Source organism: Pogona vitticeps, chromosome 6, assembly GCF_051106095.1.
Source record: "Pogona vitticeps strain Pit_001003342236 chromosome 6, PviZW2.1, whole genome shotgun sequence".
Classification (NCBI taxonomy): domain Eukaryota; kingdom Metazoa; phylum Chordata; class Lepidosauria; order Squamata; family Agamidae; genus Pogona; species Pogona vitticeps.
In genome coordinates, this window is record NC_135788.1 from 105175700 (window position 1) to 105190656 (window position 14957).

At 42.2% G+C, this 14957-nt stretch overlaps 1 protein-coding gene across 1 annotated transcript; it reads left to right on the forward strand.

Annotated features, from left to right (window-relative positions):
- The first annotated feature begins 1300 nt into the window (after positions 1 to 1300).
- On the forward strand, positions 1301 to 6404 carry LOC110086466 (erythroblast NAD(P)(+)--arginine ADP-ribosyltransferase). Its single transcript, XM_020807402.3, has 4 exons — positions 1301 to 1609; positions 2843 to 3557; positions 3903 to 3938; positions 5084 to 6404. The coding sequence occupies exons 1-4, from the start codon at positions 1523 to 1525 to the stop codon at positions 5095 to 5097; spliced, it is 852 nt and encodes a 283-aa protein (XP_020663061.3). The 5' UTR covers positions 1301 to 1522; the 3' UTR covers positions 5098 to 6404.
- Positions 6405 to 14957: the final 8553 nt, after the last annotated feature.

The window sequence follows — 14957 nt, forward strand, 5'->3', positions numbered from 1 at the left end:
TCCTTTCCAAAATTGTCTTGTTGTTTATAGCAGTGGTCTCCAACCTTGGGCCTCCAGATGTTCTTGGACTTCAACTCCCAGAAATCCTGGCCAGCAGAGGTAGTGGTGAAGGCTTCTGGGAATTGTAGTCTAAGAACATCTGGAGGCCCAAGGTTGGGGACCACTGGTTTAGAGGCTTTCCCTTTTCCTTTCACTAATACAAATTCAATAAATCTACCCCAAATAGCATAAAAATATTTGAACGGATCTCCCCTCTTTTCATCTTAAGTTCAGTTCCAACCCACTACATTAAGCAAGAGGATTTTAGCCTATGTATCCAACGATAAAGTAAAGGCAAGAGAAACAAAATAAAAGTCACAGTCCCATTTCTTTTACAGCACTCTACCTACAGCGTTCCATAATCTACTGTACATTTCCCTCTTCCGCTTGCTGGAAGACCAGCTCACTGAAACAAACAGAGCTCCATCTTGCACAATAAGGGACAGGATTTTTACCTTGCCAACCCTTCAAAAAGGTGAAATGCTGGAGCAGGGCAACAAGATTCCAACAGAAGTAGCAGAGAACCCAACATATTTGAAAAACCATTTTCGGTTACTCAAACAGTGTGTTGCTTTACAATTTTCTGCTTGCGAGGATTTATTATGAATTGCAAATGTTAAAAGCACAACGTGAAGGAAAGATTCTTTAGAGAGAACAGTTGCCTGCTCTCCATGTGGCTGTTCTGTGAAAGGAAGGCAGTTGAAGAAGAAGAAGAAGAAGAAGAAGAAGAAGAAGAAGAAGAAGAAGAAGAAGAAGAAGAAGAAGAAGAAGCCATAAGCAAAAATATCACCAAAATAAGATCACTATTGGTTGTTATGGTTTTTTTGGGCTCTTTGGCCGTGTTCTGAAGGTTGTTCTTCCTAACCTTTCGCCAGTCTCTGTGGCCGGTATCTTCAGAGGACTGGAGTAGGAACTCTGTCCATGCTCTGTTGGTGTTTGTTGGATAAATAAATACTATCCAAGGCCACGGACCGGCACTGCGCTGCAGACCGACGGTTGGGGACCTCTGTTCTATAGTAACTTTATGTGGTACTTTTCCATTTTTGAAATCTCATCACTGATCTGCTTGCAGTGACCTGGAGCTGGCCTCTGTTGTTATGGAACAAATGAACTCTCTTATGCCTCAGTGAGATGATATAGACACATGCCTCAAACCAGTGAGATAGTGGATAACATCTACATGAGAACATGGATCTATCAATGCATATCTTGAATGTGTCTCGTTATCTCGTCAACAGCTGTCACATGAGGCAAATTGTGGGTGGCTTCCTATCAAATTGGCCAAAAGTTCAATCCACATTAAAGGCTTACAAAAAGAATGCCAAGAAGAGGTTGCTCTCAAAGGGTAAAGCAAAAAGGTTTTCAGTTGCCTTAGACAACCTTCTTCTTTTAAATTGGTCTGGGCTCTCAAACAATCTTCTAGAACCAAGTACTCCAGACTTCTTAGGCTGTCTCATAAAGTTGCTCTCGAACTGTGAGCACAATGCGTGGTATCCAGATGGAGGAACTTCAGTGTGTTGCTCTTTTTTTAATCACCTTCTTGATGTGGCCTGCTCAAGGGGTGGCAATGGTAAGTTCTACTATTCCTTCCCCCTTTAACAAAAAGGGACTAATTTGGGAAAGCTGCATATGGGACTATCAGGGCTAAATCCATTTGTTAAGTTTAAGTGGAGTAGATCCACTGCATCAAGGAGATTTGGGAACTCACCACTTATGTTAGTTCCATTGCTTCGATGGGTTTCCTCCAGTGGGGATAAATATTGAGACGAAATACTGAATTTAGAGAGAAAAAAATCTCCTATGATTAGAGTAATAGGGAAATGTGAAAGATTGGAATCTTTTCTGGAGATGGCTCAGGCTAGCAAAGCATTGTGTTAGGCTTTTCAAGTCCTATCACCAGCTTCTAAAGTTTTGCCTTTCGATGGGATGTTATGCCTAGAGGATGCCATTAATACATAATGGCATTCAAGAGAAAATTGAACAACTATCTGTCATATCTGCTTTGATCTAGCTTTCTGCATTGAGACTCAACAGCTTTATAAGCCTCTTTCAACTCAATTAATCTATGGTTCTATGCTTTTTGCTGAGGATACACAATTCTATCTGGTTTTCCATAGTTTCTGACTTCACTAAATTTGTTTCAGCTTGTTTCTGCATTAGTCTGAGTTTTGTTAACAGTCTGTGCACAAATTCATATTTATGTTGATGCACATTTTCCCTAATATAAGAAAGTCTAAAAGTTCTCTGGAGTACACATTCTTGTATTCACCTTCTCCCAATGTACACATCTGTAGAATAAATCTTCCCTATGTTAGGAAAGTAGACCAAGGGCATAAGGTGATGATAATTAAACTCATTCACTCAAGAGTTGATTTGATATATCCTCTGCTTTGCTTTTACATGGCAAGAACTCTATTTTATGAATGGATAACTTGGTTGTTGTGGGTTTTTCCGGGCTCATTGGCCGTGTCCTGAAGGTTGTTCTTCCTAACATTTCACCGGTCTCTGTGGCTGGCATCTTCAGAGGACAGGAGTCAGAACTCTGTCTGTGCTCTGGTGCTCTGTGCTCAGAACTCTGTCTGTGGTCTGCTCTCACCATAGCACAGACAGAGTTCTGACTCCTGCCCTCTGAAGATGCTGGCCACAGAGACAGGTGAAATGTAAGGAGAACAACCTTCAGAACATGGCCAAAGAGCCCGAAAAACCCGCAACCATCAGATCCCAATCCTGAAAGCCTAGATAACTTGTTTATATGTTTTCTGAGAGGACCGAATTACTCATACTTCATATCAATTGGCTTCAGAATGGGTATTGTGAGATGTCAAAAAGCAGATCCAGTCCAGTATTGAACATGGCACACTCCTCCCTTGATGATCAGTATGATGGCTGCCTGAAGAACATGAAGGAAAATTTGACCTCTCTTCTTCGAATTGAGCTGGGTGTATCTCAGTCATATAAGGAAGCTTGGGAGAATGCCTTACTCAACTGTCAGTACAACAGGACATGGATGTACCCTCGGAATTTGGAAGAGCTCTCTGAGGTTGCCATCTGCACATATACACAAATTGACCCCCCAATCCATTCAAAGTTCAATGCTGCCACACGTAAAGCAGGAAAAGGACCCAGGGAATATGCGGACTACCGTTTCAAGTCCTTGCATTTTCTTTTAACCTACGCAACCAAGTTCTGGAGGAGGGAGGTCAGCTGCCAGCGAGTCTACAGGGGCACCAAAGTGAATTTTTCCATCGGCCAATATTTCCGTTTCGGGCAGTTCACCTCCACATCTGAAAACAAGAAAGTAGCCTCTTTTTTTGGTAAAGTAACCTTCTTCGATTTGGTTTCCTGCAAGGGGATTGATATACATGAAGTGTCCTCTTTTCGTAATGAGGAAGAAGTATTGATCCCTCCGTATGAGATCTTCGAAGTCAAATCTGTCAATGATACCGTAAAGGGCAAGACCGTACATGCCGTGTCAGCGGGAAGTTGCAGCAACCACAACTGTCTTTTTATGGGAGAAGGTAACAGAATGAATGCAAATAAAGCTTTCATAGTAGAGGTCCTAGCTTTAATTTCACTCCCATGTTCCCATCTGGGTCTTGTCTGATTATCTGGGTGAGAGATTCAAGTAGCTGAATGTGAGAGATTATTTTTTCTCAAATACCTTTCTAATCAAGAAAGTTTATAGGGAGATGTTTCTTGTTTACATTACATCACCTAGTCCACCTCAGCTCTCCCCCCCCAAATGAGGATTAACCAAGTCAGTGAATGTGTGATTTTCCCTCTTTTTTTCATGCTGGACTGGGGGAATGCCTGCTTAAAGACTCCCAAGGATATAAGTTAATTTTCTTACTCTTGTTATTTAGGTTCAAAGAAGACCAAGGGCTGTGATGACCACCAAGGTGCGTTGGCCGTTGTGATACAGTTATTGCAGTGGCGGGAGGGAAGTTGAGGGTCTTCCATGTTGAGGATTTGGGGAGAAAGTGTTAGCATTCCTAGCTTCACCCCACAGCTGTGCACATTTCGGTACGAGGGATCATTTAAACATTAATACTGCAGGGTATCTTCCACAACATGATCTTTGTGAATGACATTTGCAGTGAACTGCCCACTATATTACTGGCCTGCCTTTTACCCATGTTGTTATTTTGCTTTGGGAATGGGTGACGGCTCTCTCAGTAAATGTCATTCTTGTATCCGTGTGAAAAAACATCTCCTGGTGTTCCAAATGTGGAGCGCGTTGACATGAACACTACAACTATATGTGTGGCAAAAATTTCACTGTAACTGTTTTTTTAAAAGTGATGGGAGGGGGTTAAAGAATAGGAATAAATAGTATTCAGGGCTGGCCTTCCCTTAAAGAAATAGTAAACAGCTGTTTCAACTTGCCAACTTCAGATGGAAAAATATGCACTATGTGTTTGTTTGCTTTGTTAACTGTGTCAGAGTCCACATTGGACAGTGCATTAAAGATGCAGCTCTAAAACCCACTGGATTTGATAGGGCCTTCTCCCTAGGAAATGTGGCGTAGGATTGGAATGGAGTGTAATAAGATTTTTTTTTCTTATAGCAGGCTGTTTCTCAGTAACTGGCTGCCTAAAAGATGGGCTGCTGTCTCTCTCCCTCAAGCTTCCAGTTTTTATATTGTGTGTTTTAATATTGTAAGATAGGTTTTTCTTAGGGTTCTGCACATGCTCCATGTTTTTCTAATGTGTAGAATTCATTGCAAACATTGCTAAGCTTCAGGGTTAGCTTACAGAAACCAAAGACGAATGAAAGCAACACTTCAAACAAAGCACTAAATGAGCTTATTGTTGCGCAGCAATTTCTACACATTCTTTTGATCACCATCACCATCATCATCTTAGAAAGGCAGAACTGGAAGGGACCCTATGGGTTATCAAGTCTAGCCCCTCTCAAGGAGGCACTGTGGGGAAGTAAACTGCCAGCCTCTGACTCTGCAGCGAGAAACCTAAACCACTCCAGCAGTTTTAATTAGCTACATTGGGATAGGTCTTGATTACTTTGGCTTTTTCCTTCTTTGCAGTGCTGCATTTCTGAGGCTTCATCTTTCCAGAAAAGACAAAATAGAGCTGGAGAAGTCGTGTGCATTGCAAGAATCCCTGTGAAAATTCTTTCTTTGTATCTATATGCGTGGATGAGTCACAAACTAAGGTGGAAGACATGAGAAATGTCCCTACCAGTTTTGATGCCCCCATTGTACTCTCTTCTCTTTATTTGTTTCAGAGCATTGAACAAGTTAAATTTTGTATTTTTGTGGTTGTTGTTGTTTAGTCGTTAAGTCATGTCCGACTCTCCGTGACCCATGGACCAGAGCAGGCCAGGCCCTCGTGTCTTCCACTGCCTCCCGGATTTGGGTCAAATTCATGTTGGTAGCTTCGGTGACACTGTCCAACCATCTTGTCCTCTGCCATTCCCTTCTCCTCTTTAATTCACACTTTCCTAAAATCAGAGTCTTTTCCAGGGAGTCTTCTCATGAGATGGCCAAAGTATTGGAGCCTCAGCTTCAGGATCTGTCCTTCCAGTGAGCACTCAGGGTTGATTTCCTTCAAAATGGAATAAGTTTGTTCTCCTTGCAGTCCAGGGGACTCTCAAGAGCCTCCTCCAGCAACACAATTCAAAAGCATCAATTTTTGGCTGTCAGCTTTCTTTATACTGTAGTCCAGCTCTATACAATATACAAATTAAAATGTTAAGATAATTAGACTTTTTTTTTAACCAGAAGTGGGCTGCTTCCATAGCATTCTCTCAGCCATTTGCTAGATCTTCTTTTGTTATTACACTTATCTGACTGGGAGAGAGAAATATGTCGGTTGACCTAACTCTTCCCTGTGTATGAACATCCAGAGCTTGGAAACCTCATTTTTTGAACCACAAATCCTAGAATTACCCAGAAGATTTGGGGAGTCGTAGTCCAAAAATGTGACATTTCTGAGCTCTGGTGACATGAGGAAACAACATTTCCCCAGAGGGTGAGAAATAAAAGGGGTTCCTGCCAGCTACGTAGAAGAGGCTTAAGTTGATGGGATTGTGCTACAAAATTGGTGGCAGAAGCAGCAGCTGTGAGTGGTTAGGCTTCAGTGATTTCTGGGTACCTTTCTTCCCCACCATTACTACCTGCTTTTTTTTTTTTTTGAACATCCTTAAAGTTAGCTGCGTACATATGGTAGGCTGTTTATGGTAACTTTTGGCTCTGCTTACGTTTTGGGCTGTAGTATCTAAAGAGCAAAAAAAAAAAATTAATAATCTTTGCTCAGTGTATAAAATCATTTCTTTTCCTTTTGCATTTATCACTTTGGCTTTTGATATAATCACACAATTTAAAAAAAAGGCCTTTTCAAGCAGAACTTGAATGTGTGCGTGTGTTTAATTTCAGTGGCTTGACTTGGTTCCCCCTCCAACCCAATAAGCTGGACGCAATTTGTGACTTGGAATTCACCACACCTCCCTTTTTTTGGGAGGGAAAAGCTTGTTTTTAATAAGGACTTGGATTTGGGTCTTGGGACTCAAGAGTTGATACCAAAGCCTCAGACTTTGGCCACAGACCCAAAGACTTGCCAACATCCCTGTTATTTAGTATTTCTCTATAGTTATTGTTGGCTTGATGTTGTTCCCGAGAAGTAATTGTTGTCTGTGGCGAAACTGGGAAATAAATGCCACAGTAGTTATCACTGAGAACCCAATAGATTTGAGGAGGAATTTAAATAGCTGTGGTGGATCCATTCGACTGTAAGATCCCCTTTGCTGGTGCAGAACAAAGCAATAGTTCTGCCAATAGTAATGGGAAAGGATGGGGATAAAGAGAGAAATCCAGTTTATTGATATCCAGTAACTTGAGAGGTCTGTCTGTCTAGAATTTCTCTCATTAAGCAGAAATAGGCAACCTGTTTTCACTAGAAGCACTTTTCAGAGGCCCTGGAAGGTAGGAGATTAGATTGCTTGTTGGTGAAACAGACCTTTGTATAACACCTCAGAAATTATGAAATGAAATGACTTTTCAGAGGAGGTGCATTAATGAAATGTAAGACCTGATTTTTTTTAAAAGAATCATATCTGAGCTGGGGCTTCTAGACCTGACTTTATGGTCATTGCTGCTCTGAAATTGTGGGGGTTTAGAAGGCATTGTTGTTCAGTGCTCATCAAAGCCAGAAATAGAAGTTTCGTACAGATAAATTTCATGCATCTTAATATTAATAGATGATCCTGCTCACCCAAAGCTTCTAGATTAGGAGTTAGCAATCTTGAGAGGATCAGAGATTGCAACCTGGGACCTTGGAGGGCTGTGCTCCACTTTGTCCCATGACACCAACTCAACATCTTTAATATTTTTTTAAATGAAAGTGTCCTCTTGGACCCATTAGTGACCTACACGCACACACCATGGAAAGGGAAATTGTGGCCCTCCAAATATCATTATATAATGGCTGATATCCTATTCCATAAGTTACACCAAATAGGATTGATGATGTCATCAGTTGTGGCAATTGTTCAGAAATAGAGATGGGGATGAAGCGCCAAAATGTTTGATGACCCATGATCCACAAATTGCTCCCCTATGGCCTGACGAACCATGAATCAATTCTTGGGTTTGTCGAGTCAATTTTTTTAGACAGCCTGTAGACAGCAAAGACATCAGCGGTGGGGGATCAATTGGGTCACCCTTTGCTCCTCTTCCTATGCCCCAGCAGGGATAGGAAGAGGAGTGTAGCCTGATCTAAGCGATTCCTCTTCTGCGGTGGTATAGGAAGAGGAGGGAAAGCTGGAGCCAAGCCATCCCATGGCCTCGCTGCCTTTGCAAAGGTAGCGGGACTGGGGGATCGCTTTGATCCCTCTTTGATCCCTTCCCTCCTCTTCCTATGTTGCGCGGTCATAGGAAGAGGAGGAAAGGGGAACCAAGCCATCCCTCAGCCCCAAGAATGGGATTCCCTTTTATTTATTTATTTATTTATTTATTTATTTATTTATTTATTTATTTATTTATTTATTTATTTATTTATTTATTTATCTATCTATCTATCTATCTATCTATCTATCTATCTATCTATCTATCTATCTATCTATCTATCTATCTATCTATTTATTTATTTATTTATTTATTTATTTATTTATTTATTTATTTATTTATTTATTGGACTTATATACCGCCCCATAGCGCTACAAGCACTCTCCGGGTGGTTTACAATTTAATTATACAGGCTACACATTGCCCCCCCAGCAAGCTGGGTACTCATTTTACCGACCTCGGAAGGATGGAAGGCTGAGTCAACCTTGAGCCGGCTACCTGGGATTTGAACCCCAGGTCGTGAGCACAGTTTTAGCTGCAGTACAGCGTTTTAACCACTGCGCCACGAGGCTGCCTGAAGGGAAAATCCCTCTATGCTTATGCCCCCAAGCAACAGCTGACCCACGGGAGCATAAGCAGATGAAGGGGCGAATATAAAAGCGTTACATTCATTGCTTTGTATTCTTTGGGGTCTCTGGACCCTAAGAATACGAAGCAACGAATATCTGACAACTCAGGGATATTCAACGAATATCCTGAATCATTTTAAAATATTTGTTCCCATGTCTATTCAGAAACAAAACATTTGCCCCCTCATAGGTCCTGAGACTCCCATGGAATCCCTTTTGTCATTGGGAAGCTGTTGAGAGATTTTTGTGGGGGAGGGAAGACTTTTTTTTAATTGATAAAAATGTAGTACAAATCTTTTAAAAGCCACCAATCTAGGTGGGGAATGGAGAAATTAAAATGCAGCAGAGGAGGAAGAAATATTGACAGGATTACTTTTCTCTAGGAAAGATTACAATTAGCATGATCCAGAGCTGCAGGTAGGAGGGGGGAAGTCTTTAAATATTGAAAATGGCTGCTGGTGGTAAGAGAGCCTTGCTAGCATTGATTTTTTTTTTTTGTGATTAAAGACCTCCTTCCCCCAGTCCCACAGTGCCCAGTGGCTCCCTGACAATGTAAAGGATCCCACAGGAGCATTTGGACCATTTTTGGTTAAAGGAGGTTTGTAATATTTTATTTCTGAAAAATCAGCAGTCTTCCGGGCACTATCAGCTATATACAGCATAATTTACAGAACAGAATTTCAGCCTATAACTCCAAAAGTCCCTTACCGTGAGCCAGGATGCCTGGGGCTGATGGGACATGGAGTCCAACAACATCTGGAGTCCAACAACCTGTCCCACATCTCTGGTTTAAATTATTATTACACAAGATTAACTGTTCAAGTAAGTGGGCGTCCTTACATTATGCACAAATAAGACGGTACATATGACAAGTGTATTTCAGCATTATGCAGCACCTGTGAACTGAATTGTTTCTATTTTGGCCAAAAACGTCTCACAGAAACAGAAAAAATGATGATGGGAGCTCAATGAGTGGGAGTGATCACTAGGTAAAGAAAAAAAACTAAAATTAACAGAGGTGACAAGTATATGAATAAACTCAAAACTTGGAGAAAGTTAGATTGAAGTTCCTAGAATTATCAGAAAGTATGCTGGAGATTATTAGAGCTGCTCTCAAAAATTTTAAATTTCCAAATTTTTGGCCTCAGTACACTATATGTCAGTTCGATTATTCACTATTTCAGCTGGGATGGGAAGTTTGTACAACATGTGATGTGTAGACAATATAACTGAACAACGTATTTAGATGTGCTTGTTTTTAACATCATGATGCTCCAGAGTGAAAAGTTACTTTACTAAAAATAACTAGATACAATTCCAGTGTAAAGTCACATAAAAGTAATGAGCTACTATTAGTTACTTTTTAGTTAGTGTTTTTAGAAACATCAGACTGCTGTAAGTTAGCCGCTTGCAGCCCAAAAGAAACCAAAGACCACAAATGCCTTGTAACTGTAATGTAACTGAACAGTTACAACTACACCTGAGTCATTAGGTAATCCTCATTATACTGCAATAGTAATTTAACTTAGTTATGCCTCAGTTGCCATGAAAAGGAATTAGGTATAAGTAACTTGTTATTAGTAATTAATCATTTCTAAGCTCACCAACAGCTATGGAGATAGGCAGTCTAAGAGAAAGAAAAAACAAATAAGACACAGGAAGAAGAGATTAGATCTTTTACAAGAATGTATATTTTCAGAAACAATAAACTTTATTTGTTCCGCTCTGATGCCATATTTAGCAGAATCAGGGAAAGTGACTGTTTTGTGCTATAGTTCTTAGAATCCAGATTCTGAAATTGTAGTCCAAAGAAATGAACTTTTACAATATCTGGTATTTAGTGTGTCCTGGGGTGGGGGTGATAGTGAATCTTTTAATAGAAACTGGATTCAGAGTGTATACTAAATCTCACAGTGCAGCCCTCTGTGTTTTAACTGATTCTGGAGTGGCCCATGCAAACATCTGGATTCTGCATCACCATCCCACATCCAGAGGCTTCTTTATGATCATCTGGTAAGATGCCAGCACAAGTGACTTCTGAGACATTCCAGTTTCATGCACTATATAGCCCATGACTGGAAACTAAGCAAGGGGCTCTGTCAGTGCCCCCATTCCATTTTGAGATTGGGCATTCCTCCCCACCTGCTTGGATCAAAGGTCACGGCTAATATAAGCTCTTAAGTGGAAGCTAGGGGCTTGCTTTCTCCCCTGGTTTGATGATAGCTCTGGTAGGACAGAACTGGACTTGGGACAGGTGTGTGGGGCTCCACTCAAATGAACAAGGAGCAGCTTGAAAGATACCAGGTCTGGCTCAACACATCTCAAATATAGAGAAGTATATGCAGGGAGGTAGCCACCCCTCCCCATCAAAAATCCAATACAACATGTCTAAAAACTATGCAACTGCACATCTGTTAAAGCAGCATCTCCTCTGTAAAGTGAACGAGGCCCACATTTCCTCTCTGATTACAACTCAGACCTCCCTTTTGCTCTCTCTTGCATTCACAATGAACGTTCTGTACAGAATAAAAGAAGCCGAGAGCGGTCGGAGGGGGCTAGATTTGAGGTGTGCGAGGGGAAAGCTTTGAATAACTTTATGCTCTTCTGAGCAAAAAAGCACAGTGTGAGAAATCAAGCCAAGCCAAGGAGAAGTTTGAAACTTTTTTTTCCTTTCTGCATAGGCTAGCGCTGTGCTAGGTGCCTCCGTGCCTCCTTGCTGGCACCAGCTGGCACAGTTACCTGTTTCTATTATTACGCAGAAATGGGTGAGATGCAGCAGCTGTGTCCACGGGAGGGCGTGAAGAGCAGCTCTCGGTTCTGCCGTACCTGTTAATCATCTACTTGGCAAAGTTCATTTCAAACTTAGTTTGCGTGTCGACTTCTAATTGAGCTTCTCGCTGGATCTGTCCTTGACAATTAGGCCTAATTGCAGGGTTGGTGCAGGGCTGTTTGCTGTGGGGAGGTGCCCCTTTGGGAGTTAGCACCAAAAGGCAAGAACAGCATTCACAGTCTCAGGTAAACACAAGTTACAGCCAAAGTTTGACTGGAATGTTGACCTGCTGTCTCAAAACAGATCAGCAAGTTTCACAAGGCCTTCCAATTTGGGCCTGCTCTCTTTGGATGCTGCGAATCCTCTCATATCCTGAGGGTGCTGGCTCCTTTGTCCTTCATGCACTCAAATCCTAAACTAAAGCAAGCAGACTTCTCTGAGTAAATAAGGGAAACACACATATAGCTTCATAATCTCCTGTCAAGCAGTAAACCATGTATATATAGCTTGACAAAGAAAAATATGACCCTCTCAGTAAAAGCCACCCCTACTCCAGCTAGCTTTTCTTTATTTTCTTTATTTTATTTATTTATTCGATTTTTACCCCGCCCCTCTAGACAACGTCTACTCGGGGCGGCTTACATCAGTTAAAACAAGTTAAAAAACATATAAAATGCATTTATACTAATTCGTTCTAAACAAAAGGTTTCCAAGATGGTGGTATACAAAAAAAAAAAAAGATAAAGAGAAAAGGAAAATGACTTAATTGACTTGGGGGGGGGTAGGCCTGTTTAAACAACCAAGTTTTTAATTGGCTTTTGAAAACCCCCAGCGAGGGTGCCAGCTGGATTTCAGTGGGGAGTGTGTTCCACAGCCGAGGGGCAACCGCCGAGAAGGCCCGGTTTCTTGTTTTCTCCTTCCGGGCCTCCCTCGGTGTCAGTCCCCTCAGCCGTCCCTGCTGGCTATGTCGGGTGACTCGGGTAGATCTGGGTGGGAGGAGGCGATCTGTCAAATACTGAGGTCCCAAACCGTTTAGGGCTTTATATGTAATCATTAATACTTTGAAGTCAATGCGGAAACGAATAGGTAACCAGTGCAGCGCAGCCAGAGTGGGGGAGATGTGTTGGTGTTTTCTCACCCCACTAAGGAGCCTGGCTGCTGCATTCTGGACCATCTGGAGTTTCCGCATGAGCCTCAAAGGCAGCCCCACGTACAGTGCGTTACAATGGTCTAGTCTCGAGATTACGAGCACGTGAACTAGAGTAGTGAGGGCCCCCCGATCAAGATATGGCCGCAGCTGGGCAATCCGCCATAGATGAAAATAGGCAGAACGGACCACGGACGCCACCTGGGTTTCCATGGTTAGCGCCGGGTCCAGATGTATCCCCAGGCTGCGGACCTCACTCTTTGTGGCAAGGGTCGTCCCTCCAAAAGAAAGGGAGTCACCTATACCGCTGACGGGAGGGCCACCCACCCTCAAGACCTCCATCTTGTCCGGGTTCAGCCTCAATCCATTTGACTGCATCCATTCCAGTACGGTGTCCAGGCAGCGATGGAGGGACTGGACGGCATCCACTGAAGTTGGAGTAAAAGAGATGTAGAGCTGTGTGTCATCAGCATACTGGTGACACGATGCCCCACACCCTCTGATGACCCCGCCCAGCAGCCTCATGAAGATGTTAAATAGCATTCGGGAGATGATCGACCCCTGTGGAACCCCACAATTGAGACTCCACGGGGCCGAGATATTCTCCCCAATCTGCACTCTCTGGGGGCGGTCCTCCAGGAAGGAGCGGAGCCAGGCAAGTGCCAGGCCACCAACTCCCAACTCGGAGAGCCTCCCCAGGAGGATACCGTGGTCAACGGTATCAAAGGCAGCTGAGATGTCGAGGAGGACCAACAAGGACACATTGCCCCCATCGGCCTCCCGATGTAGAATAGGAATGGGGAATGTGTAGCTTCCCCGATGTTACTGGACAACGCCTATCATTTTTAGCACAGCCGATGGGTAGCATAGCTGGCAACATCTGGTGAGTCACAAATCATTCATGTTGGAAGGCCTGCACTTTATCCCTTGAGTCATAAGAAGTGTAATAGACTTCTGAAAAAAACAACCCTCCAGTCCTCCATCCTCTCCACCTCCTATTTCTACCTTGAAAGCATCCATATTGGATTAAAAGCAGGTGCAATCTTGCTGCCTGTGTGGGTTCTCACTTCCATCGAAAGATACAACTTTCTGTTTGGTGGATATTTCTGGCTGAACCTAACAGGCTCGTCCCATTTTACCACCCTAGATAGATAGACTTGGGTAACACATGCTGCCATGCTCCAGGAGGAGGAATTATGTTCAGCAATGAGATTTCAAAGGAATTGATTTTTTTAAACACACACCCATGCACCCCCCACACTCCCCCCCACCTCTTTGTGTATTTTCCTGGGAAACTGACTGCTAAAAAGAATTCCCCCCTCCTGGAAGATGACAGCATATTCACTACTCAAATCTGTAATCTTCTTGGAGAATAAGTGCATGGAAATGGTGTTGAACTATAAAAGTTAAACAAGGCATAGAAACTCTTTATAAGGCCCAATGGGAATCAAATACACTGCTCCCTCCCCTTTATCCCTGTGTGTGTTGTGTTGCCCCTTTATCTCCCAACTCCACTGTGTTGAGCAACTAGGTTTGAAAAGGGGTTTGGACATGAGTAGACCTTATGTGCAAATGGACTGCATATTCAAACAGAGCCAGGGGTAGTTCATTCTACTTGTGTTCCAGCAACATTTCTGTTGATGTTGCTGTCCAATATAGCAAGGCCAAAGACTGAGGGCCAGTGGTGACATACATAGGGATAAAGCGACAGAGGAAGAGAAGGAGTCCAAGCAGTATTGATTGATTGATTGATTGATTGATTGATTGATTGATTGATTGATTGATTGATTGATTGATTGATTGATTGATTGATTGATTGATTTGATTTGATTTGATTTGATTTGATTTGATTTGATTTGATTTATACCCCGCCCATCTGGTATATTCTACCACTCTGGGCGGCTAAGGGTGTGTATGTGCTAAGGGTGGCAGAACATCTGGACAATGAGGCAGGGCAACCAAAGGACCTCTCTTCATTGTTTCCAGTAATGAATGTAACCTCTCCCACTAGAGCAAGTACAAACCAGTGGTCATAGCCTAAACCAGTTTTCAAATTATGGTTTTTAAAAGTAAAATTATTTTACCCACCCCCACCCCTGTGTAGATGCTTGTGACCTTTTCTGTCTGCAGATTTAGAACAGATCAAATAAATTGAAAATACGAGTCTTGCTTATTTTGAAAGATAATGATTAGTCCCTGCTGTTTTTTAAAAAATTTTTTTTTTGGAAGGAATCCAGGATGCAGGGGATGAAATACAGACTCTAATAAAGCCCTTTCAAAGGCAAAAAAGTATAAACTGTATAGGTGTGCAAAGGTTCTGAACAAACAGAAACACTGTTTCAGCTTCAACACAAAAGGGAGATCTGATCTTTTGACCCTGCCAGTCAGGACCAAAGTAAATGACTCTCAGGAAGAGAACTTTTTAAGTGCTTCCTGGCCCAAAATACATTTAAAAGGGATTCTGTTTCTGGTGTAAACATATTTTAGATTAAAAAAAAAACGAATAGAGAATAAATATTTAGAAATATCCATTTAAGTGGTGAAATTACTGTTTTTTGCCTTGTGGCTGGA

Excerpts from the sequence above, each read along its gene's own strand:
- LOC110086466 (XM_020807402.3), top strand. The coding sequence starts at position 1,523 with ATGCGTGGTATCCAGATGGAGGAACTTCAGTGTGTTGCTCTTTTTTTA. Across the intron at positions 1,610-2,842 it reads CTGCTCAAGGGGTGGCAATG|AATGGGTATTGTGAGATGTC; the intron begins GTAAGTTCTACT and ends AATTGGCTTCAG. Across the intron at positions 3,558-3,902 it reads CTGTCTTTTTATGGGAGAAG|GTTCAAAGAAGACCAAGGGC; the intron begins GTAACAGAATGA and ends CTTGTTATTTAG.